We start from the raw sequence: 26842 nt of genomic DNA on the forward strand, positions 1-26842 counted from the left end.
CCACAATTAGAATTTGGCAAACACTTAGCTAAGTGCTTTATAATGACTTTTCATTTACTCGGCAGAATATCCCCATGATTACATAAAGTACGAGTATATTACTACTTATTTTACAGAAAGAGAAATGGAGGCAAAGGAAAGTTGCGTGACTTGCTTCAGATCACATAATAAATGATGAAATTTGATTTTAAAATGTGAGACTGACTCCAAAATCCTTAAACTCTTAACCATGACACTGAAGACATCCAAGTCACAATGCAAGACCCAAAATTGAAACTGCCATTGCTTATTGTTTTTCTTAGCACCAAATGATTAAATTACAATAAAAGATACTGTGCTTTCAATTTTTGCAGTTATCCAAGTAATTTTTGCAGTTATCCAAATAATCAGTTGAGCCATTGATTTTCTTAAGAAAATCAATGATTTTCTTAAGAACCTTTAAAGGGTAGTTGACAAGAATTAGAGATGGATTCTGCAATGCAGCTGTAGGACTGATTCAAAGTAAAATGTCATGGTAATGAATTTGTCCCTTGCAGGCAGTCTGTTCTAAAGGCTTGTGCATATAAGCCTTAGGGCCTTATTATCATCTAGGCTCTGAACCTTACTCTGCATCTCTGTGTTTTTAGATGTGGATGATTAGAGGACTATGTACATAGGCAAATAAGTCACTGTAATGGTTTGAGTGCAATCAGTTAAAATTAAGTATTAGCGTATTAGGCAAACAGATTGTCTCATTTCAATCATGTAAAATTAGGTTCTCAACTGTGGAAGGGGAAAATGTCCCATCACATTACAAGGGAAAGATAATTTCTTAAAAGTTCAGAACTTTTACTGATTAAGCATCTTTAATGTTAAAGCCATCCCTTAATTATTTTGTGTGATTCAAAAAACCCTTTTGAACCCTGCTGAGGATAATTAGTCAAACACGGAGTGTCTGCTTCCAAGGAAGTTTCCAACAAGGAAAATAACAGGTCATTCAATAAAAATTATGCTTAAAATAAGCCTGTAAAAAGATGGTTTGGAACATATTTGGTAGACCTTATAGATTTCTTAAATGAAGGATAGCAGAATCCTGAAAAAAAGAAAAAAAAAGGGGGGGAGCCATACAAATAGAAGACAGGGGAAGGGTTTCATGGAAAAAGACTAGGGTGTGAAAAAGGCTGGAGTTGAGAGATGGCATTGGCTTGTTAGAAAACTGCTCAGCCCCCAAATTTTCTACCCTAAAAATACCCTCAGTATTGGGATTGGAGCTCGTCTAGATTCCAGTACATCAAGGTAATTAATGCAGCCATCAACAGCTCTGCTGCTTTTCCCCCAGTAAAGTGTCTTAATTCACGCCAAGCCTGATATTTAGTCCATCCCCAGAATTGGCAAATGCCCTCAGGAAAGAAAACAATAGTCTCTGCTATCTAGGAAGGACCCAGAGACCTTTAATACATCTAGTCTTTAGTGCTTCCATGGCTCTTTTAATGTATAAAGTATTTTGCATTTGATGCTTTTTCCTAGGTATTGCAACTGGTCTGATTGTCTACCATTTTGCATTTGATCCATTTTTTTCCTAGACACTGCAACTGGTCTGATTGTCTACCAGGACTACTACATTTCTGGGAGTGAAAGTCCCTATTGAAGGGTTTTTAAATGACATTTAGCATGATCACATCTAGGAAGATCATTTTGGCTGTAGATAGTATAATTATAACACAAAGGGGGAAAGGAAGTGAGGCAGTATGAAAGGAAGTTTTGTATCATTTAAGTAAAAGATAAGATACTGCTCTGAATTTAGAGTAATCACGTTAGGGAGTGGGGGAAGTGGATGAATACAAGTTATTGAAAGGACAAGAAAAAAAGCAAATGACTTCATAAAGTTAAGAAGCAATGACAAGAAAAAAGCTAAAATCTGGTTTAGTATTATAATTATTTCAAAGGTTACTATTTTACTCTAACCTCATTTCTATCCTTGAAAGCTCAAGGATCAATTAGCTGATATTTTTGAAATTCTGAACTAAATATGAGAAATGTTAAGATGGCCAATGTATGCATATGTAAATGAATTATTTATATCCTCAGAATAGAAAAACCAGTAAATTACAAAAATACAAAATAGGATTATTTGTGAACTGTATTGCATCCCACAACTCTGTACACTTTTTTCTGTTTAAAATGAAAACGGTAGTTTTTATTATATTATTTTACCCCTTACAAAAGGAATATATTCTGATATAAAAAATTCAAGCAATTCAGAAAAAATAGAGTACAATAAAGTCCACCATCCCAATGTAAGCACTGTTGACATTTTGTTTGATATCTGTATATTTAGTTTTATCACTAAGTCATGGACAATTTACCATAGAAATGAAAAATGTAAACATCAGTTTTATGATTATTTTTATATTATGCTATAATCAGTTCCCCACTGATATTTACTTTGTTACTTTTCACTATGATAAATGCTGCAGTAAACACCCTGTGTCATATATATTATCATTCTGCCCAGTTTCCTCTCTAGAACCAATTTTTACAATTTGTAGGTTGAAGTATTTCATTACATTTCACATGTTTTTTGTTTAGTAGTTTTCTATCATACAACTTCTGATTGAGCATGTTTAGATTTTTTAAATGATTAAAATAAATTATTGTATTATAATAAGAATTTATGGCTTATTCTTTTTGGTGAAGTAATTGTATAGCCAAGTTTATTGAAGCTTTGAATCAGTTTACCTGTAATTCGGAGTCATTAGGCTCTGCATAAAAGTTTGCAGATGCTGATGAATTTATAGGAGTTACAATATGAGGATCTGTGGCAGCTTTTTTTTTTTTTTTTTTTTTGAGACAGGGTCTCGCTCTTGCTCAGGCAGTCTTAAACTTCTGGCCTCAAGTAATCCTCCCGCCTCAGTTTCCCAAAGTGCTAGGATTTACAGGCGTGAGCCACTGTGCCCAGTATGGTAGCTATTTTTATCACCTATTAGACAACATTTTTATTTTGTAGAGTTGAAGTTATCAAAAGTACAGATATTACTGACTTTTTCCTGACTTTAACATTCCGTGGTGATTTCACAAGACTCGGTGTGTTATTCTGGCAACAATTCTTGCCAGACTTGTTTGTGGTTCTTTTGTAATCATTTAAGTTTACAGCCTGATGAGGTTTGACATATGTATACACCTGTGTAACTACCACCCAGATCAAGATATTGAAAACTGCCGTCTATAGGAGAGGGTTTCTTCACGCTTCTCTGCATCATCCTTCCCTATCTACCACTTACCCAGGCAGTCTCTAATTTCTAATACCATAGATTAATTTTGTCACTTCTACATATCAATAGGATCATATATTATGTACTTGTTTTGTGTCTGGCTTCTTTTCCTCAACAATGTCTGCCAGTAATATTTCATGTATTGACAGTTATTCTCACTGCTGAGTAGTAATCCACTGTGGATATGCCACACTTTATCCATTCATCTGTTGATTGTCATTTGAGTTGTTTCCATCCTAAGTTCCTATGAATGTGAACCTGCGTACAAGAGTCTTTGTGATGATTGTTTTTGCTTCTCTTAAGTAAACATGTAGAAGCAGAATTTTGGGGTCATAAAGTAAGTATATATTTAACTTTATAAGAAAGTGCCAAACTGTTTTCCAAAATGGTTTTACCATTTTTCATTACCATCAGCAGTGTGTGAGAATTCAAATTCCTTGCCATAATTTATTTTAGGCAATTTTCTGTTACCTTCTTTCTGCTACAATGACAGGGTTTTTTTATTTTGTTAGAGTAACACTTTGGTTAGGTAGTTATGCATTTTTAAAGAGCCAAAAAACTCTTTACAGACAAGACAGAAGTCTATAATCAAAACATGACATGAAAAGCAAGATTTTAGGATACTCTGGGTTCATGAGTTATCAAAGAGAAGGGTAAATTTTATCATCAGACTTTCAGCAACACCTTTAATGGCTAGGCACTTAGTTAAGACCTTATTCTAACACTTCTTTCAGAGTCTCTGCTGCTGCTTGAATTGTAAAAGCTGCAATAGAAATATGTTTCTTTACTTCTGTCCAGGCCCAGTGAGGGTCTGCTTTATTTTCAATATCAAACATCGCATCGTAGATCCCAGGAAATGATTCTCCAGCATATTTGTTATGGCTACTCGGAGCAAAGATGATGTGCCTAAAAGAAAAAAAGAAAGAGAAAAAAAAAAAATATGGCATGTTCAACTAAAGAGTATATATATGAGGGCTGTCCAGAAAGCATCCATGTGCTATGGTTCTCGTCGTATTAAAAACAGCTGGATACTTTCCAGACAGCACATTTTATAGGTTTTTATTTTTTGTTAGACCACATCTTATTATAGACCACATCTTATTATATTACTATGTTTTCTCCTCAAGTCCACTTTTGTTACTCCATTAGGAAGATATATGTATTTGATCTGAGATATTTATGCAAGGTATAATTTTAAGCAAAGAAAGTAGCTGACATGCATTTGCTAAGACGTCTCAGGAATCATACCATGTTGCTCACCCATACAGTTGGAAGAAAGTAAATTCTTTCTTGTAAGTTGTTCATAGTAGTTGTGTAACTGCCTGTGAGCATCCATAAACATGGTGATAATGTTTGCTTTATGAATATTTTTAATAAGAAAGAAGATTGAGGGGCTAATTTTATGTTGCTTTTTTAATAGATTCAACAAGAATGGCATTTGTCCCTAATACCTTTCAGATATTAAAAAGCAATAACTTAAGGAAGTTTGTATTCCCAAAGTATCATAAACACCAAGGATAATGAAGCCCATTCCACAAAAGTAAAACAGTTATATGTGGGTTGCCCACAAAGATATATTTAATTTCTGATCTAGAAGGAAAGTTTTACAATTGCTTTCCTACTTCACATAAGTAACTCAAGAGATAAAGCTACTTCTTTCCCCAATAAATGTGTGGAACTTTGCTTTCAAGAGAGGGACATATTTTATTAAACACTCTTATCAGGAATTAGGTCCAACAGTCAAATCCTAGAGCTTATTCAAAATGTAAATCTACTGTAAGAAACACTATAGGGCTCTGTATGTCAATATTAATGATCAAAGAAATTTATACTGCTAATCACTTAGATATACCAAAGCACATCAGGATTTATCACTCTTGCCTTTTAAATTTCAATGTGGCCTCAAATGGAGCTTTCTTATTAAAATCAGTACATATGCTAAGCTGTTTACAAGCATTGATATTCTGACCTGTAGAAGAGTCAGGAGATTAGAGAAAAAAGTCATAGGTCCTTAATATAACTACCCTCCTCTGGAGAATTGTAAAGGGAGGGATCACTTGAGCCCAGGAGTTCAAGACCAGCCTAGGCAACATAACAAGACCCTGTCTCAAAAATATATATGTAATCTTAATATCCAGCTAACAGTTAAAAATGTATTCTAAAAAACATGGTACAGTTTTTTTGGAGAATAATTTGGCAGTAACCTAATCAAATTTTCAAATGTGCTTATCCTTTGACCCTTAAATCCCAGGTCCTCCCTTATAGAGATATTAACAAATATTTATACAGGACACAAGGATGTCCTATTCTAGTACTTTTCATAACAGTAAATAATTGGAAAAAAACTAATTAAAAAGTCGATAAGGATGAGTTAAAATTATAGATGTAACCCATACGATGGAATGCTATTGTAACAGAGTAGTCACCTCTTCTCCCATAGATATGGAAGCATAAAATTGAGAGTGAGGAATATGTAACAAAGGAGAATAGGTAACAACAAAAATATTTTCTATCTCATTAAAACTTCCCCCACTCTTTTTGGGAACTGTGGCCTGGCCTACATCCCTGCCTGCCTCGGACAGGGAGAATGTCTTTTGTTCTCTATGTTACAGGAGATAGCTCAGCCATCCCTTTTTATTCTATATGTTTCTATAGAGTCAATTTTTTATAATGATAAAATATAGATATTTTTCTTATAAATAAATAAATACATAAAGATAGATTAATAACACTCAAGAGAGGGCTAACATTGTAGGTATTGCTTTCAACTTTTTGAATTATATAAATACTTAACTGATGGTTGCTATTTCATTTGTATCAATGAAGAAATAAACATTTGTGTTCTTATTTATAATTTATAAAAATAGCCGCTGTTTTCTGAGTGCGTCCCTTTCTGAGATAAATCTTCAATTTATTTTAAATCTACAAACCTATGGGGTAAAAGCAATTATAATCTCCATTTAAGAGCTGAGGAATCTGAGGTTTAGAGGCATAATTTTCCCAGGTCACACTTAGGACGCAGCACAGCTGGGCTCTAAAAGCCTGTGCTTGTAATTATTTAAATGTTAATACTAATCACTAACATTTATAAGAAAGATAACATAGAACTATGTTTTGCATAGCTTTATAAATAGCTTTATAAAGTAGCAAATTATCATCATCTTAATTCAGATGGGAAAACCGTAGAAGTGACTTGCTCTAAATCACACAGCTGTAAGTGAACTAGAACACAGATTTTCTGACTTTAAATGCTAGGACCTTTCTAATTTCCACCAACAAACCGGTTTAAAAGGGATCTTAAGGAAATAGAAGCATACGGCCAAGATACTGAAATAAAACATGATGTAAAGATACAGATGCCTTTCAACTTAATGGGATTATGTCCTGATAAACCAATCATAAATTGAAAATATCATAAATCAAAAATGCATTTAATACACATAAACTACTGAAGATCTTAGCCTAGGCTACCTTAAATGTGCTCAGAACACTTACATTAGCTTACAGCTGGGCAAAATCATCTAACACAGAGCCTATTTTATAACAAAATGTTTATTATCTTGTAATTTATTGAATACTGTATTGAAAGTGAAAAAAACAGAATGATTGTATGGGTACTCAAAGTATAGTTTCTACTTAATGCATGTTACTTTTGCGCCATCATAAAGTCGAAAAATTGTAAGTCGAACCATTTTTAAGTTGGGGACCATCTATATTTCTTTAGGTGAAACATGACATACATCTTTGAAAGCCGAAAATGTTATACAGAAATAGAGCTAGACTTATTCTACTTGACTGTGAAGAACAGAACAGAGTCAAAGGGAGAAAATTACGGGAAAATAGATTTCAGATCTTTATGAAAAAAACTTTATAATAATTAGACCTTCCCTAAAGTAGAATGGGGCTTCCTCAGGAGGTAGTAAGCTTCCTATCACTAGAAGATTCAAACAGAGACTGAACAACTACTTAATCTGAGAATCTATAGAAAGGATTCACGTGGACGTTGAACTAGATGAGCTCTAAGATTCTACAGCATGAAGATTTTGTTAGAGTTCTTTTTCAACTATCATTTACCATTTCACTCACAGCAAAGCAATAAACAGTACGAAATTTATCTTTCTAATTTACATATTATACTATTATTAGATCTTGCCCATATTCCTTTCAGTCAACATAGTCACCTTCCACTCATCTGATGGCATTAAAGATGACTTTGGGGATGCTGTTTTTGGTCATAGTGATGCGTACCCTTTAGTGGGATACCTGTTATTTCCTTACCTATAGAACCGCCTCCCTGGTAAACCAAGAGGATCGATGAATGCTCTTTCCAGCAGCATCAATTGGTCATTCATGATTCTCACTGCAATGGGACTTTGAGAACAAGATATACATAATTGTAACACTTACCATGGAACCATGTTTTGAAATAATATTAAATAAAGACAAGGTATGGGAAAATAAACATCTAAAATCAACAGATTTTAAACAAAATGCATATTAACATATCAAGCTTTACATGGTAAGCTACATATAACATCAGGGTCATCCTGACATTTTTAATAAGCAGAGAAATCCACTGGAAAATGGTTTATTTGTCTAGATCACAGACTGATAAAAAAGAACTGAAAGGCCAGGCATGGTGGTTCATGCCTGTAATCTTAGCACTCTGGGAGGCCGAGGGAGGATCACTTGAGGTCAGGAGTTCGAAACCAGCCTCTGCAAGAAGAAGACCCCCATCTCTACTAAAAAAAATAAAAAGAAATTAGCCAGGCAACTAAAAATATAAAAAAAATTAGCCAGGCATGGTGGTGCCTGCCTGTAGTCCCAGCTACTTGGGAGGCTAAGGCAAGAGGATTGCTTGAGCCCAGGAGTTTGAGGTTACTGTGAGCTAAGCTGACACCACAGCACTCTAGCCCGGGCAACAGAGCAAGACTTTGTCTCAAAAAATCAAAAAAAAAAAAAAGGAACTGAAAGATATTCTTTATTTATTTCTCGGAGGATAGCCAAACTTCCTGGAAAGGTAGACAAAAGTGAACTATCATGTTGTTCCTGATAAGCCATTCAGTTCTGTGGAAGAAAAGAGCAGATAAGGAAGGGCTGGGAAATAAAGAGTAAATGAAGGTTTCTGGAGTCTGTAAGAAGGGTAGGAGATAGCTGCACACAGTGGACAGAGAACTCCCTTTCACAATCTATCTTTTTGGGGAGCTGAATAAGTTCCCTGGGCTCTCCTACAATCTCAGGGAGAGGCCCTTCAAAATGACTGACATAGCTTTCTGTCGATATGCAAATTATTCTGATTAAGTCTGAAAAAATAATTGTGACATAGACTAGACCAATTTATGCTTGTTATGTAATGTTTTATTTTGAATATACCTTTTAAACTATTTTTTTTTTTTAAGGAAGAAAAGGTTAGCTTTATTTCACAGAATCAGGATAAATCATTAAGGATGAAAGAGGCAGTGCCAAGAATAAAATTCAAGTCACCTGAAAGCACTTTATGGAAAATCTACATATTCCTATAATAGAGTTCTTCTAAAGAACTAGTTAAAATATATCATTCCTTAATTTGTGGATATAAGTGAGTCTAACAGTTGCACAGGTCAATCTGAAACATGTCACTAACCTGGTGACTGTGCCACGAGGGCCACAGCCAGTGAATAGCTTTTAAACTATTTTCAACCTAAAAGTGGCAAGAAGTTAAATGAAATGCAAAAAAGTATCAATGAAAAAAGAATTTTACTTTTTTTTTTTTTCCAGTGATAAGAAAACAGAGTCTCACTCTATTGTCCAGGCTGAAGTTCTTTGGGTGATCACAGTTCAGTGCAACATCAAACTCCAAACAGCTAGGACTACAGGCGTGTGCCACCAGGCCCAGCTAATTTTTAAAGACTTTTTTGTAGAGACAGGATCTTAATATGTTGCCCAGGCTGATCTCGAACTCCTGATCTCAAGTGATCTTCCCACCTCAGCCTCCCAACGCACTAAGCATGAACCACCACACCCTGCCGAAAAAAAGAATTTCTAACCTGATACACAGGAGTATCAGACAAGGGACTGTAATGAAATATATTATAAATACACTAAACCTGTAGAGCTATGAATTACCAGCTATAGTCAGAATTCTCATCATGCCAACTCCTAAAGACATGTCTCTTTAGCCATGGACTTGGGCCAAAGTCAAGATGAGCTTTTAGTCCACCATTCAGAGCAATGCTCCTCAAACTTTAGTGTTAGTATAAATCACCTAGGGGTCTTGTTAAAATGCAAAATTCTAATTCAATGTCTTGGGTGGGGCCTGATATTCTTTTGCCTTTGTAATAAGTTCCCAGGTGCTGTGGCTGCTGCTGCTGGTAGTCTGCAGACTCTAATTGCAATGATTTAGAGGTGAATGCTTATGTGAGTTAAAACAGTTCATTCTAGTAACGAGATTGCTTTTCAAATAGTAGCCATCTGAAACTTACTTATTAAGATCAACTTGAGTAAGTCTTCTATGAAAATCTGAAGCAGCCTCTGAGAAGTTTTTCACAGCAGAAAATAAGGAGTCTTTTTTAAAAATAGAAAAGTAGAAGATAAATTAGTAAGCACAAGTGCTTCATATTTCAGAGGCTCACTTTCCTGCCCTTCCCATTCCAGACTGATTTGACTGAGTAGATGCTGAAACCATTTTTCTACTAAGCCTTCTTGGAGATCCATGACAAGTTATTAGAAAATATCACAACAAATAAATATTGTATGAAAACAAAAAATGGCTAAATTTGTTCTTAAGGAAATAACTTTCAAAAGTCTAGGACATATAATTCCTTAACCAATGGTTCACCAGAAAGCCAACATTCACTTCTTTATTCGTTCATTCAATACGTATTTTTTGGGACAACTATTATATGCTGGACACTGGATACAACTATAAATAAACTATGATTCTGTAATTATTGCAGAATAAAACAATAACATTTTTTTGTTTTCAAATAGTGGATTTAAGATCTTGTTCAAATGACAACCTGTGACAAACTGATACATTAGACTCTGAGAAAGAGGATCAGGTTTGGCTTGCTCAGACTTTTCTTTAGTTTACAAAATTTCAAAGGAAAGTAATTAGGTTCTCAGTACACTTGTCCCTCAGTCTCTTTTGGGGATTGGTTCCAGGACCCCTACAGATATCGAAATCTGCAGATGCTCAAGTTTCTGATATAAAATGGTGTAGCATTTGCACACATCCTCCTCTATACTTTAAACCATCTCTAGATTACCTATAATACCTAATACAATGCCTACATATCACTTCATTCATGTGGATTCAACATAGTACTCGGCACACAGCGAATTCAAGTTTTGCTTTTTCGAACTTTGTGGAATTCTTGCCAATTATTTTTGACCCACGGTTGGTTGAATCCACAGATGCAGAACCCATAGATACAGAGGGCCAACAATATATTGTATTTTTTATTACAACACCCCACTTATTGTTTTCCATATTTTTGAAAAAGGACTTTAACATACATTATTGATTAGTTGTTTCTATCAATCCTGTGATGCAAGCAAAGCAGGAGACAAAATATTCATTTTACAGATACAATACTTACATATCAGGACATGGGATTTCTTTTAGGTCACACAGGTAGTGAATGGTACATTCAGTCTAAGTACATTCAGTGTAAAAAACAGGGGCTTTGGGTCCTAGATATCCCTTAAGCTTTAACTGTCATTTTTTTTAAAACTTGTTCAAATAAAATAATCTAATAATATATGGAATGGAAGCCAAGAGAAGAGAGTATTGAAGATTGAATTTTAAATTTCAAATGCAGTACAGAAGTCAAGATAGATAAGAACTGAAATGTGTCTTCAGATTTCGTGACACAGGTCAATGACAACTTTGGCAAGAACATTTTCTCTAGAGTAGTAGGGTCATAACACAGCACAGTGGATTGGTTGGCAGGAAGTAAAGAACTATAGATAGGGAGTATAGATTATGTATTCATCCATTCATTTATCCAATCATACCTTCATTCCTTCGTTAATACATTTTCTCAGGAACAGTTTTTGTCTGGCACTAAATGAAGAATTTGTAAAGGAAGTGTACATCAGATAGAAGAAATGTTAAAATAGAAAAGATTTCTTTCTATGATAGCTTAAGAAAGAAAAAAGAAAAGATAAGAGAATATTTAATCTGATGGATAGTCCCCAATGGTTATAGAGATTTTGAAAATATGGCAGAGAAAAGCATTAAATCAAACTTTAGAAGAAGGTAAGCAGGTAGAGGAATTAACGTTGCATAAAGAGAGCCCTTCTATTATAACTGTGTAGTTTCTGTCCCTTGGTTGGATCCTGACTTATACAAACTAATAATAGATAATTTACCAAACAGGAATCATGGTATTTAGGATGATATCTGGATAATGGATAGCCACAGATCTATAAATGTCCATTTTTCTGCAGGCTCTGCTTATTTCTCCAGTTTGATCTCTCTTCATTTCCCCTATCTTTGCAGAGATACTCCAATCATATAAACACAATTTCCTACATTTTCTTTGCTTCACCTTATTTTCTAGATCACAGTACCTGCTCTTCATAACTTCATAAAGATTACTAATCCTTTATGTAATAATATTCAACAGTCATCGCTGACCACTCCATACCTATTCTCTGTGCTCTTACAGTACTTTTATGTACCCCCATAATAACTTGTCCTCTGCATTTTGCCTTCTCCATCCCCAGAGGAGACTTTTAGCCCTTTCAGGACTATGACTGTGTCTTACACATCTTTATATCTCCCAAGAAAAACACAGTACTTGGTACACAGTAGACATTCAGTACATATATGATAATTTTGATATATGCTAAGAATATGTGCCCCCAGAATAAAGAAAATAGTTACAATAAAACAGCAATAATGGGTAACATTCATTGAGCACTAAGTGCCAGCCACCACTGCTTCTATATATTACCTAACTAAATCTCTACAACAATCTTTGAAACATGTTAATTCTTTTTTATTTTTTTTTTTCACCATTTCACTCATATGAAATCTGACACATAGAAAAGTTAAGTAATTTTCCCAAGGTCACACAGTGACCAAATGGTAGAGCCAGTATCTGAACCAGGCAAACTGCTTCTAGGCCCAATGCTCAATGCTACTGTACTACATTATTATTTCATCCCTACTCTACAGGAGATACACAGTATAGCACAGCAAACATTAAATGGCCAGTTATAAAAGGAAAGAATGCTTATAACTATGTAGAAAATCCTTCATGTAGATAAACACTAAAAGATATATGCAGTAATAATGATAATGATAATTAAAAATACATCTGTAATGGAATTCATGGTTTTCTCTACTTTTCAATCTTTTATGATAATGCTGCATTTTTCTAGTATTGTTCTGTAACAGTAAAAATGTGCTTAAAGGCAGTAATATAGGAAAAATGTTTACCATCCTAATGTTTGTGGCAATAACTTGGCCATAAAGGATTAATTTTACACAGATCAGATTAAATCCTATTCTTTAATAGGTATTTGTTTAAAAGATTTGTCTAGAAGTCAGAATTAGTGAGAAAAGGATATATGCTAGTATGAAACAATATGCATTAATCATGATAGGAGATAATATCTCAAAGCTCTATCTTAAACACTGTAAAATCTGTCCAACCATTTCTTACCAAAGGATACTCCATGGTCTCTCAATTGTTGGTCATGCTTCTTGGATAAATTATAGATACTTGTTGCATAATTTTGCAAAGCTTTTGCATAGTCTTTAATATTAAAAGGAATGATTTTAGCGTCTGCAAGTTCATATACCAGTGCTCCTCGTAATTGAGCCACAGAAAGTTGTTTTTTAAATGTGGGGTCATAAAAATTCTCTACCAGTTCAAATGTCTCATAAATTGTGTGGTATACTGGGTAGCTGCTGTACTTTTCTGTTTTCTAAAAAAAAAAAAAAATGGAAAGAGACAAGTATAAACAAACATTATTCAAATTATAATATTTTATGTAATCATAAAAATAACTATACAAAAAATACAACTATATAGCATCCTGAGCTTTATCACCATGAAGCAAAAAGTTAAAAATCTAAGCAAAATACAACTAAATATGCCCTGATTTAAAATTTTACCATTATTTGTTTTATAATTCATGTAACCTTCATTCAAAATGCTGCTCCTTGAAAATTTTTCTTATTGTATTTTTGATAACTAAAATTAGTAAATACATATTCAAACTGCATCTTAGCACAATTCAAAATTATCTATCAGTTGACTGGTAATAAAAGGTCTGGGCAGGTAAGTATCTGCATAGCTGGAGGATAATGTATTTAAGCAGAATATAATCCTTACTTCCCAAGCAGAATATAATCAAATGCCATTTAACCTTTAATAGATAATTAAGGGCTAAAATTATGAACGTGAATTATTACATAGTAATATCCTATATAAACATTTTTTTAATTCTTAGGTCTACGTATTCTAATTTTCGTTTTTACCATCCACTACCTTGTTATAAGGCTATCATTCTTACTGCTTTTAGTACCACTAAAAAGTAATCCCTGTATCAGTCCTCTTCTTTTATCTAACTATCTGCTTCTAATCTATAGTGGTCTTCAAAACTAGATAATTTTGTTCAAATTGATGACATTATAAAACTGAACAGGCCTTGAAAAAGATTTCAAACACATCTTTTATGTATTAAATGTAATGAATATTAACACATCTTATATGTATTAAATGTAATGAATGTTATACAGCATTTATAAACATACTTTGGGTTATTGTAACTTGATTTTCTTTCTTTTACTGTATTCTGAATAGTCAAATTTATAAATGATATATGTATTATGTCACAATATATACATTATATATTATATATGGGCAAGCAACATGGTGTATTGAATTATGATTTGAAAATTGATTAAAGTTTATGATAAATCTGTATCTATTAATGTAATCTGCAGTTTGGTTTATGAAATAACTTATAACATTGACAAGCAAACATATATGTTGGTTATATTACAAGTATGTGCATATCCATTCAGGATGTTTGTGTGACAATGGTGCAAACCAGTCAGTGCAGAACAGAAAAGAGGATAAAGTTAAAAAAAGAAAATTGCTTTACTGGCTAACCAAGAGCCCTTACCTCAGATGACAGTCAAGACAGGGAGTATGAAGTGGGGCTGCTTACAATAAAGAATCTTAGCCTAGTGTTCCCCTTAACTAAAATATGTCCTTTAATTACACTTTTCCTCAGAAAGAGCATTTCACCACCTTTAAGACTCTTCTATACAGAATGAGATTTTTCTGGCAAATCCTGCATCTGAAAAAGGATCTGAACTACTCAGTACTGATAACCAGCTAAGTATCTGGCGTTACTCTGTGAACTGTCATTTCACTGAATAACTCTGGTAATGAAGTATTCATGAAATAATTCAAATTATTTCCTAGTCCATCTTCAAAGGGACAAGCAGTCTATTTCTGTTCCAGGAACGCTTGCCAGGCCACATGTCCACCAAATGTCTGGTGCCAAACAACTCAATGACAGAGTTCTCACCAAAGGAATGTGGATGAAATGCTGTATATTCAAAATGATTAAATGGTTTACCTTATTCTTAGTGTAACGGGCTCTGCCTGAAGCAATTCCAAGTCTCTGAAAATAAGCTTCAAAATCACTTCCCGATCCCAGCTTATTGATTCTAGATGTAAAATATAGTACACACACACACACACACAGAAGTAAATGATACAATGTTAAATAGATGAGACAATGAATATTGTCCCAAGAATAGCAAAGAATTATATGTATACGTCTAAGAATTAAGTAAAGTTTAACCATGTTCAAGACACTTTCCTATCATCTGCTGAAAAACTGCCATGATAAACCTATAAAGCTACATTAAATACAAGAAGTTTGGCAGTGTCACCAAAGACTGCAGCCTGATGATGATGCTCTCTTCAATATTTCCAGCATTTATAGTTTTATTTAGCGGGGAAAACAACAAAGACATCAGTCCTGCCCGCAGAGAACTATCATCTAGTAAGAAATTGCCACAAAGAAGTCTGTATTTGAGACCATGAAGAATCTAAAAATGTGCCTTACTTCATTTCAGAAATAAATCTAATCACAATATATTTCCTTGCATATAAGAAACCACTATCACTGAATCTATTCACATATACATACATATAGATATATAAAATGTAATGAAATGGAAAATTACTTGTGATATAAGTCAGTAAAGCAGCATATAAAGTTGCATATGAACTAAGAATGTTAACTATATATTTCCAAACTATTAGATTATTAGATATGTTTTTAAGATTGAGACCTTCAATGTTTTTAAAATCTTTTTTGTATTCTACTATTTTTCTTAAATTAGCATATGAAACTTTTATAATGGAAACATGTAACCTTTCATAAGACTGATCCATTGGTACAACTTGAGTATCCCTGATCCAAAATGCTGAGGACCAAAACTATTTCAGATTTCAGATTTTTTCAGATTTTCAATATTTGCATATACATAATGAGATATCTTAGGGGTAGGATTCAAGTCTAACCATAAAATTCATGTATGTTTCATATATACCTTATACACATAGCCTGAAGGTAATTTTATACAATATTTTTAAGAATTTTGTGTATGAAATAAAGTTTGTGTTAAATACTTAGTGTGGAATTTTACACGTGTGGTATCATGTTGGTACTCAAAAAGTTTTGGATTTTGGAGCATTTTGGATTTAAGATTTTCAGATTAAGGATGCTCAACCTGTATATTAGAAATAGCATTTCAGTAGAAAACAAATGTAAAATAAACTCAAGGAAGCTTGAGTAGTATGAATAAGAAGAATAAATCAGTATTTATATAAAATCTAAATTGTATGTAAAGACACAATTTGGTGGTTATTAAATAATGCCCCTTAATAAATGTAGAAGGAAATAATCCATCATGAGATTTTTACTTCATCATTATCATTTGAAGTTATAATATATTATTTATTAATGTATATTACTTATTAATGGCTAATAATGTAGCAATATCATTATGGCTACAAATTTGCAAAGCTAGATCTATCTGTGCTCTATTGCACGCTAAATGACCTAGCTGTGCTGGCTAATCAGCCAAAACAAAGGCTGGACAGAGGAACTTTATTATCTTTTCTTTACTCAAATTATTAAGCAGATATCTGAGAATTGCACGTTTGGAGAAACAAGGGGCAAATGAGATGCCACAATTTATCCTATGGTAGAAAAAAATGCATACAAGTAATTTACCTAGGAAAATTTTTATTTTCAGGTGAAGGGTCTTTTTCTAACCAGCTTTCATAAAGTGATTTACGATCAAAACCATCATCAGGGCTGGAGATCTAGAAAGATACATCAAATACTGGGAATTAGAGACAGAAGCAAATAAATTCATGCCAAAATAAACCCATATATTATTTCATCAACTTGTACTTCTACCTATATGTGCATATATGTATCATATTCATTAACAGAACTACATTTTTTGCAAATGGCAAGAAATAATCTAGCCCAAATTCTTTTATTTTTATTTCTTAAAATTTTGCTATGTTGCCCAGGCTGAGAAAATGACAATGAAATTTAAGAGCATCCAAGAAACATGTTAGGTACTGTCACAGGTTTTTGAATACTTGTCCTGTTTTAATCTCATCCCATCTCTATTGAGATGCACAAAAGCATTGTGCTTACTGTTAACATAGGCCCTTACCATTCCAACAAGTAGAAGGTAACTGTGGTGAATCTCAGAGTAATGGCAGAGCTGAGAAGTAGTCACTTGTCCTGAGCTTAATATGGATGAGATGGTACTTCATCACTGCATACAAAGTCCTCAGCTTAGAAACAGTCTTGGCACTCCAGAGAACCATTCCCTTCCCCACTAGCATGTTGCAGCTAAGAGGTTTTCTGTTCATTTTTCCAGACAGCTGACTGCTCTACTCTGCTTCTGTCCATTGGCAACGGCTGAGAAAGATTCTGTTCCATTTCCTACATCCTGCTTGGATTGAATTCCCAGCAAAATCCTCTCATTTTCTGGAATCATATTATCTCAATCTAATGCTAACCAGAACTGTGTCCCATACAATTTAGATGAATCTTTAAAAAAAAAAAACAGAGAGAGAGAGAGAGAGAGAGAGAGATGGGGTCTATGCATTGAACTCCTGGGCTCAAGCTATCCTGCCTCAGCCTTCCGAGTAGCTGGAACTACAGGCGAATTCCACGATGCCTGGCCAGATCAGTCCTAACTGCTTTAGCTACATGCATTGTCAGAACAAATAGCCCTCTTCTGACTTATCAACACTTTGTCCCATTTCTTGCTCCATCAGGCAGCTGCTCTTCTCTCTAAGCTCAGCCCTTCCCCTCACCCCCACTCTCCCCTCATGTCACCAGCATGGTTTGACTATTTGTGCCAACACACACTAGAGGTCGACAAAACTGTAATAATCAGTTTATAGGACAGTAAAAAAACATCTCCTTTGTCTACCGGGTCTTGGTATGGCCATAGATAAGCATTCACCTTTGTACAAACGGGCATAGACATAAACCACTCCCTTATTGGCCCCCAAATTCCTATCATTCCTGACATCAAAGGCAGAACAGCCATCTCTCTAGCACAGCACAAATCATAAATTCCTATCCTGAAAAGAGTTCTCCCAATAAGGATTTTCTTTAAGCTTATTTTTAGATAAGATGCTTTTATGGGACATTCCAACGAAAGGATCAACAACATCAGCTGCTCAAGATGGTGAGAGAGTGGTGATGAGGATTAAAAGAGGACTCTCATTTGGGAGAACTAGTTTTTAAAGACACTAACAGTAAAAAGGGAGGGACAAAATTAAAGAAGATTAGGAAAAAGTACCTAGAGAAAAGGGATACCTACTTTACATTGTTATCTAAAGCTGACCTCAAACAAACATCTCTATAAGTAAATTTTATAGCAGGGAACTATTTAAATGAAGGGCACAGATATTAAATGAGTAGACATATAATGTTTAGAGATTCAGAGTGCTTTAACTTTCAGAATATTTTTTACTTCTAAAACTCATTTAATATTTATAAAACACCTGTGTGATCAGTAAGCATGGAGAATTATTTCCATTTTGCCTTTAAGCTTGCTACTTAATTTATTCACTACGTGGACATACAATAATGAGCAACCTTGTTAGAAATTCTTAAACAATTTCTCCATCACCAGATTTCTGAACTCCCTGGCCTATTTGTTATCATCTTTCCACCAACATCTTTTGCTTAGGCCGTGCTGAGCTGCCTACAGGTCAGGGAAATGTTCTTCCATACCTCCACATCTTTTTTGGGTACTGTGTCCTCTGCTTAGAATGCCTTTTCCCTTACTTCCACATCCTTTCATTTAATAGTCACCAATTACTATTACAAGCATTAATTATTCTGTAAACATTCTCTATGCTTCCCAACTTCCCCCAGCCACCCTAGGATTTTAGATTCTTTATTCCTTAATTGTTCACCATTGCATGTAATATCAAATATTCTAGTAAACTATAATTCCTCATTTTGGCCGGGCGTGGTGGCTCACGCCTGTAATCCTAGCACTCTGGGAGGCCGAGGCGGGTGGATTGCTCAAGGTCAGGAGTTCGAGACCAGCCTGAGCAAGAGCGAGACCCCGTCTCTACTAAAAATAGAAAGAAATTATATGGACAACTAAAATATATATAGAAAAAATTAGCCGGGCATGGTGGTGCATGCCTGTAGTCCTAGCTACTCGGGAGGCTGAGGCAGTAGGATCGCTTGAGCCCAGGAGTTTGAGGTTGCTGTGAGCTAGGCTGACGCCATGGCACTCACTCTAGCCTGGGCAACAAAGTGAGACTCTGTCTCAAAAAAAAAAAAAAAATAATTCCTCATTTACAGCTCTGCATCCTCTCTAGATTACAAAGTCTTTGAATTCAGTGACCCTGTCCTTTTATCATTGTTGCTGCTATAATTCATTTTACAAGGCCTGATACATAGTAACAACTCAATATTTCTTGAATGAATGAGTAGCTAAGGCAGTTTTTGAACCCCAAGCTTTTCCATTCCAGCTCAGTGTACTTTCTGCTACATCAAAATGCCTCTGCCAGATAAATATTATATATCCTATATATTATAACTATGTATATAATTATTAAGAGCTATTATTAGAAAAAAGAGACTGGTGATATTATCTTCATAGTTATGTCATATAAGTAAATAGTATATGAAAGATTTTGTTTTGTCATATTATCTGTTCTATCACCTATCAACTATGTTCTATCACCTGTTAATAATAAGCACCAGAAATTTAGGGGAAAAAGTATTATTCTTTTATCCATTCATCAGCAAACATAGTACAACAGATCTCCTTATATACCTCTTTTGTCAGTTTATACACCAATTGGTAAAGAAGGGGTGTACAATCAACTCTTAGAGTATAATTGCCTGAAAAATAAATAAGACACAAAGAGTATTATTTCATACTTCCAAATGAAATTCCATTTATGTTTAACTCTAACTTTAGTTTCTAATTTTAAACAAGACATTATGGTCTTCAAATCAAAGACATCATTCTCATGGAACAAAACAGGGTGGAAATAATTAATCAGGAGCAAGAGAGGCTACAGCACATATTTTAGACAGAAGAAGGTCTAGGTAGACTTTGGTTGCTAAGGCAGCAGCTTCCACAGCGATTGTAAGAGTCATCTTTACAGCAACATTTCTTAGGGGGACTTTGGCAAAGGAAATGGTAAGGCTACAACATTCATTTCTTATTTTGTTTCTTTCAATTCAATAGTATATATCAAGACACTAGACAAGAGCATGTGAGTAATCAGTAAGTATGCTCTGACATGTATCTAGAAATAATGGCAATGCAGTAAAAGTCTAGACACACAAATCTCATATGTCAGATTCAAAAGGAAGTTTTTAGTTTGTGCTTACTTCAAATTTGTTACAATAAAAACACAAACTATTTCTGTATGAAATTTTCTGTGAAATATTTCTTTTGAAATATTTTGGCCTAATTCCTTTAATATCTCCATAGAAAAAATGTGATTATAGTTTTAAGTAGTAATCTAATAAAGACATGATAAATATACCAAAGAAATTAGGAACAATAGCTTAGTCATGAATCATATTGATTCATATGAATAATAATCATCTTCTTTGTGATAAAAATGGAAAATGAAGGTGTTATTAAGGCATCTCATACGAAGAGGTGTCATATAAGTAAATAGTGTAGTAAAGATTTTGTTTTGACTTATTATATATATGAGTCAACTATGTTCTGTCACCTATTGAAAACAAGCACCACAAATTTAGCAGAGGTAGCTAACAAGTTGGAGTTTCTAGACTTAAAGGATAGTCTACTGCTCAACAATAAATAAAAATTACCTGGAATGAAACTTACCTTCTATAGATGAATCTGAGTTGATATAAGCAATGCTTCTCTCCTGGAGTATTTTTGCATTCTCCTATCATTGAAGCAAAATTGTTACGTAAGTCACAATATTTACAATTGTGAAAATATAAACAAGAAAAACAAATTAATTTTATGGAAAAGTAGTTTATAAAAACCTTTATGAATCAAATACCTGTGCCTGCCTATGACCATAATTTCTGAGAAAATACTGAAAACTGGTTGCTTGACAAATTAATACAATTAAAACATGAAGAATACTATGAAATAGTAGCTATTCTTTATTAGCAATAGCAGACAGCCCTAAAGAAAAAAATATTTTTAAAGAGTGGTTCCTTGATTCCCTGCATCAGAATATGCAGGGGTGTGGACATATTCTAATGCAGGGATCATCAGCAATTCTGATTCAGCAGATCTGGATAGGGTGCCAGAATCTGTGATTCAGCATTTCTGGAACCCTACCCAGAACCGCTGAATCAGAATTGCTAAAAGTAAGGACTGGAAATAAATTATTTTCTAACAGATATCACCAGTAATTGATTATTACATACAACAAGTTTGAGATGCACTGTGAGTGTATACTCATGTAAATTTGCCATTTTAAAAGTGAGAAATATAAAATTTTCATTTATCTATATTTACTATATATATATATATATATATATACACACATATGGAGAAGTTAAAAAATAAAAAAAGGAGAGGAAGACAGAAAAAATTAAAGGGAGAGAAGGAGGGACAGTTAAGACAAAAAAAGACTCTCCCACACTCACACACTACACAGATTCAAGAAAGATAGAGGAAGATTAATGTAGTCACACACAAATGGGAACATGTAAGAGTCCTTCACTTCTCTCTCTCTCTAGCTAATCACCTTATGAGAACATGTTAGAGTAAAATCATTTAAAGCTGTGTATAGTTGTGGCACAAATAAAAACCGTCAACTCTTTGCACTTGCCTGCACAGGCCAGATGATAGTTGCTCCATTATAGAAAAATATAAAATCAGAGTTTCCATTATAATAGATTTATAGTAAAAATAAGCACTATTCCTTATGTGTACTTAAAGAAGGGAAGTATGCTGCTGAATATGATCAAGAATCTGGTACAAAACTGGAAAAAGTATTAAAATTATCTTTTAATGCACATGTATATAAATTAATGCAAAACATATTTATTATTTTATATCTTAGATTTCTTTAGTCTTTATTTTAAGCTGCTGAAATTTAAATAAAAAGACACATGTAATTATGTATTACAAGAAATTACATATTTCCAAAAGTAAATGGCCTTCCACCATTACAGGAGTAGGAGAAAAAAAAGTAGCTGACCTAAAAATGAAATTTTATTCATCTAAATTAATATTCTATTTCCAAAATGTATATTCATAATACAAATGTAATAATAAAAATTTGCAATGTAAATATAGCAAAATTAATGTACACAAATCAGTAGCATTTCTATACACTAAAAACTGTCAAACTCAGAATCAAATCAAGAACTCAATACCATTTACAATAGCTGCAAAAATTAAAATAAAATACTTAGAGATATACTCAACCAAGGTGGTGAAAGATCTCTACAAGGAGAACTACAAAACACTGATGAAAGAAACTGTTGATGACACAAATGGAAAAACATCCCATACACATGGATTGGAAGAATCAATATTGTTAAAATGTCCATACTGCTCAAAATGATTTACATATTCAATGCAATGCCAATCAAAATACCAACATCATTTTTCACAGAATTAGGAAAAACAATCCTAAATTTCATATGGAATAAAAAAAGAGCCCAAATAGCCAAAGTAATGCTAAGCAAAAAGAATAAATCTGGAGGCATCACATTATCCGACTTCAAATTATACGACAAGGCTATAGTAACCAAAACAGCGCGGTACTGGTATAAAAGTAGACACATAGATCAATGGAACAGAATAGAGAACCCAGAAATAAAACCATATACCTACAACCAACCTATCTTTGAAAGCAGACCAAAACATACACTGGGGAAAGGACACCTTATTCAATAAATGGTGCTAGGAAAATTAGAGAGCCACGTGCAGAAGAATGAAACTAGATCCCTCTCTCTCACCATATACAAAAATTAACTCAAGATGGATTAAAGACTTAAATGTAGGCCCTGATACCATAAAAATTCTAGAAGAAAACTTCAGAAAAACTCTTCTGGACATTGGCCTTGGCAAAGACTTTATGACTAAGACCCCAAAAGCAAATACAACAGAAACAAAAATAAATAAATGGGACTTAATTAAACTAAAATGATTCTGCATGCCAAAGAAAAAAAATCAACAAACAGAGAACCTACAAAATGGTAGAAAATATCCAGAAACTATACATCAAACAAAGGACTAATATCAGAATCTACAAGGAACTCAAACAAATCAGCAGGAAAAAACAAATAACCCATTAAAAAGTGAGAAAAAGACATGAACAGAACATTTTCAAAAGAAAATATACAAATGACCAATGAAAATATGAAAAAATATTCAACATCTCTAATCATCAGGGAAATGCAAATTAAAACCACAATGAGATACCACCTTACCCCTGTCAAAATGGCCATTATTAAAAAGTCAAAAGGTAATAGACATTGGCTTGGATGCGATGAAAAGGAAATGCTATTCACTGTTGGTGGGACTGTAAATTAGTACAACCTCTATAGAAAACAGTATGGAGATTTCTCAAAGAACTAAAAGTAGACCTATCATTTGATCCAGCAGTCCCACTACTGGATATCTACCCAAAGGAAAATAAGTCATTATTCTAAAAAGACACATGTACTTGCATGTTTATTGCAGCACAGTTCTCAATTGCAAAGATATGAAATCAACCTAAGTGCCCATCAACTGATGAGTGGATAAAGAAAATGTGGTGTATATATATACACACACAAACCATGGAGTACTACTGAGCCATAAAAAGAAATGAAATGATATCTTCCATAGCAACTTGGATGGAACTGGAAGCGATTATCCTAAGTGAAGTATTTCAGAAATGGTAAAACAAATATCACATACACTCACTTACAAGTGGGAGCTGAATGATGGGTACACATGGTCATGCAGAGTGTTATAAAGGATTTTGGAGACTCGGGAGTAGGGAGGCTGGGAAGAGGGTGAGGCATCAGGTACAATGTACACTATTCAGGTGACAGGTACACTAAAAGCCCTGACTTCACCACTATACATTTCATCCATGTAACAAAAAACCACTTGTACCCACTAAATCTATTGAAATAAAATAACAACAACAACAACAAAAGACAAGTGATACCAGGCAAGTATCTGTGTGCATGATTTTTTTACCACTCCCATATTTATTTGATTCCTATTATTTTTATTATAGTATTTTAAAATAATGTAAGAGGAACTGAGTCAGAAGGAAAGTATTTTTAAAACTAAACACAATGACAAGAGAGGTATGCCATGCTTTAAAACAAGTCTATAAAACCTGGACTTATAAACGATAAAAAGCAGATGGTGGAGGGAAAGTAAGCAGTTATAGAGTACACCAATCTGTACGTAATGTATGAGCTTACCTTATACATTTAAGAACTTAGAGATTACTCAACAGAGAGACTAAGAGAAGAAGATGAAAGACAGGGGACCTAGGAGAGACACTTAAAGAACTAAGAGCTAGTGAAAATCAATCATATCTGAAGAAAAAAAATACCTCAAATTGTAAAGCAAGTCAATTTAGTAAAGTAATTCAATTTACAAAATTATCATCTTATGCTTAACAATTAAGCATATATTTTGTGAATGGTAAAATATACTTATGGTTCCAATTTTATATGGAATCCGTAAATGTGAAATTATAATTAAAATATAGCTATCCTAATAGAGTATCTTATATTTTCTCAGATGGAAGAACTCTGAGGAAACTTCAAAAACTTAAAAATTCACTCCAATGATCTGTGTCAGTTTTTAGATAAGTTAATTCACTTGTAAAAAGCAGCTGGCTAATTCTGATTATTTTCTGAGCTTACTGATTTTTCACAAAACAAATACAGTTGGAAACTGAAATATTTTTACATGAATAAATAAATTTGTCTATAGTCTAGTAATAAGAGGTTATTTTGTTTTGCCAAACTGATGTGAAAGTATTAACAAAAACAATTTCTTAAAATCTCTTGAGTCATTCTCCAAATTAAAACCATATTAGATAATGGAATCTATTTGTGACCATCTTGAGACACATATTTATTTTTTTCCCTGTTGACCAAAAAAAATAACAAGAATCTTCTCTGCTGTATTTACCTCTGCCCATTCTGTGGAACCCAGAAGTCCAAATTCTTCTGCATCCCAGCTTGCAAAAATAATAGTTCTTCTAGGTCTCCAGCCTGTAATCATTGTTAACATACATGGTTGGGTACCGCCCAAAAATAAAGGAACATTAAGTAAGTCACATTTTTTGTCATTACCTAGGAAAGAAATGTTATTTACCTCTACTCATCAGTTTTCCAAAACTCTGGGCAATTTCTTGCAAAACAGCAGTCCCACTGGTTGGGTCAATAGCTCCAAACACCCAGGAGTCCCGGTGACCTCCCAGAATAACATACCTGTCTGGAAAAGAATATGTTCAAAACAACTACAACTTTGAATATAATACAAATATAATTTATGTTTTTAAATGAAACTTCCTCCTGATTAAGTTTCCTCCATAGAAAACAATCTCCCTAGGAAACTCTGTTTCAGTTTCCTCCATAGAAAATCAATGCTGTAAAGTAAGTTTTCTTTTAGAGTTGTACAATTTTTTCCCCAAATTTAGTAGTTTCAAATCAGCCAGGAAAAAAAAAAAATCAATTCTTGATGAAATTTTTCTTTTACTTTTTAATCTCTGTAAAAACAAAATGTTTAAAAAAAAAATTCACTGACTCACCAGGTTCCACAGATCCTCTGATAGTTCCAATTACATTGTAAATCCTTGTAATTTTATTGGTGTTATGAACATGCATTCTAACCTTCCTAGAATTTCAAAAGGAATAAACTACTTAGTATAGAGCATTCATTATGTCTATAGTTTTCTTCCAATGTTTTATTATGGAAAACTATTTTCATAATGAAAGTTTATTATGCAAAACTATAAAATAGGACAATGAAGTCACATATATCCACCACCTAAATTCAATAATCGTTAACACTGTTGAACCAAGTGTAAGCAAGTTTCAGACATCATTCCATTTACTCCTAAGTACCTAAACATGCATCTTAAAGTCAAATTTTAAAACTATTTTATATTTCTCTTCCCTTATAGCTATATTGTTATTTATTTAAAATTAAAAATATTCTATTATTCAGTGTCTTAGTTGTTTATTCTAAAATTTTTAAATACACCTTACTTAACTACAAAATCAAGGAAGACAGCCCATTATCTAATAAAGTTAAAAGTATAAACATATTATTTGAATGTTTGTCTTTATATTTATATTAAATCCTGCTATTCATTAACTTTCTTCATGACTATGGAAGTACTATATAAGTTCATTGTTAAAGAGTTGGCTAAATGCTGCCTGTAACAAACACAACAAATTCTATTGTTAAATGAGATTTTGGGAAGCTTCTGCTAAAATGTACAACTACATAATGAAACATTCCCAGGTCTTCATTTTTGATTCTGATTTGAGCCATGCTTTAACACTGTTCTTATTCAATATATAGATAAACACTTACATCAATCAAATACTTCTGAGCGAGGCATGGTGGCTCATATCTGTAATCTCAGCACTTTGCGACACTGAGGCAAGAGGATCACTTGAGGCCAGGAGATTGAGAACAGCCTGGGCAACATAGCAAGATCCAGTCCTTAACATAAAAAAAATCAAATATTTCTAAAATTCTTATAAAATAAGAAAATTGAATTTTTTTTTTTTTTTTTTTTTTTTTTTTTTTTGGAGACAAGATCTCTCTGCCACCTAGGCTGAAGTACAGTGGCATGATCATAGCCCACTGCAGCCTGAAACTCCTGGGCTCAAGCAATCCTCCTGCCTCACTGAATAGCTGGGACTATACCACCGTGCTCACCCTTTTTTTTTTTTTTTACTTTTTGTATAGACAGGGTCTCACTCAGGCCATGGTCTCGAACTTCTGGCCTCAAGCAATCCTCCCACCTCAGGCCCCCAAAACACTGGGATTACAGGCATGAGCCACCATGTCCAGC

The 26842-nt window shown here is 33.6% G+C and overlaps 1 protein-coding gene across 2 annotated transcripts in view; it reads right to left on the reverse strand.

The window, feature by feature from the left end:
* Positions 1 to 3943: 3943 nt before the first annotated feature.
* The window catches only part of NAALAD2 (N-acetylated alpha-linked acidic dipeptidase 2), a 38496-nt gene continuing 15597 nt past the window's right edge, over positions 3944 to 26842 (reverse strand). For both annotated transcript variants that reach the window (XM_069469078.1, XM_069469079.1), the window contains 11 exons: positions 25565 to 25650; positions 25129 to 25248; positions 24943 to 25025; positions 20650 to 20713; positions 19615 to 19682; positions 16512 to 16603; positions 14841 to 14931; positions 12908 to 13172; positions 9713 to 9794; positions 7530 to 7622; positions 3944 to 4157 (listed from right to left, as the gene is read on the reverse strand). In XM_069469078.1, coding sequence (XP_069325179.1) covers positions 3965 to 4157; positions 7530 to 7622; positions 9713 to 9794; positions 12908 to 13172; positions 14841 to 14931; positions 16512 to 16603; positions 19615 to 19682; positions 20650 to 20713; positions 24943 to 25025; positions 25129 to 25248; positions 25565 to 25650 — 1237 coding nt within the window. In that variant the 3' untranslated portion in view covers positions 3944 to 3964. The remainder of the gene's footprint in view (positions 4158 to 7529; positions 7623 to 9712; positions 9795 to 12907; positions 13173 to 14840; positions 14932 to 16511; positions 16604 to 19614; positions 19683 to 20649; positions 20714 to 24942; positions 25026 to 25128; positions 25249 to 25564; positions 25651 to 26842) is intronic.

This window comes from Eulemur rufifrons, chromosome 6 (genome assembly GCF_041146395.1).
Source record: "Eulemur rufifrons isolate Redbay chromosome 6, OSU_ERuf_1, whole genome shotgun sequence".
In the NCBI taxonomy this organism is placed as follows: domain Eukaryota; kingdom Metazoa; phylum Chordata; class Mammalia; order Primates; family Lemuridae; genus Eulemur; species Eulemur rufifrons.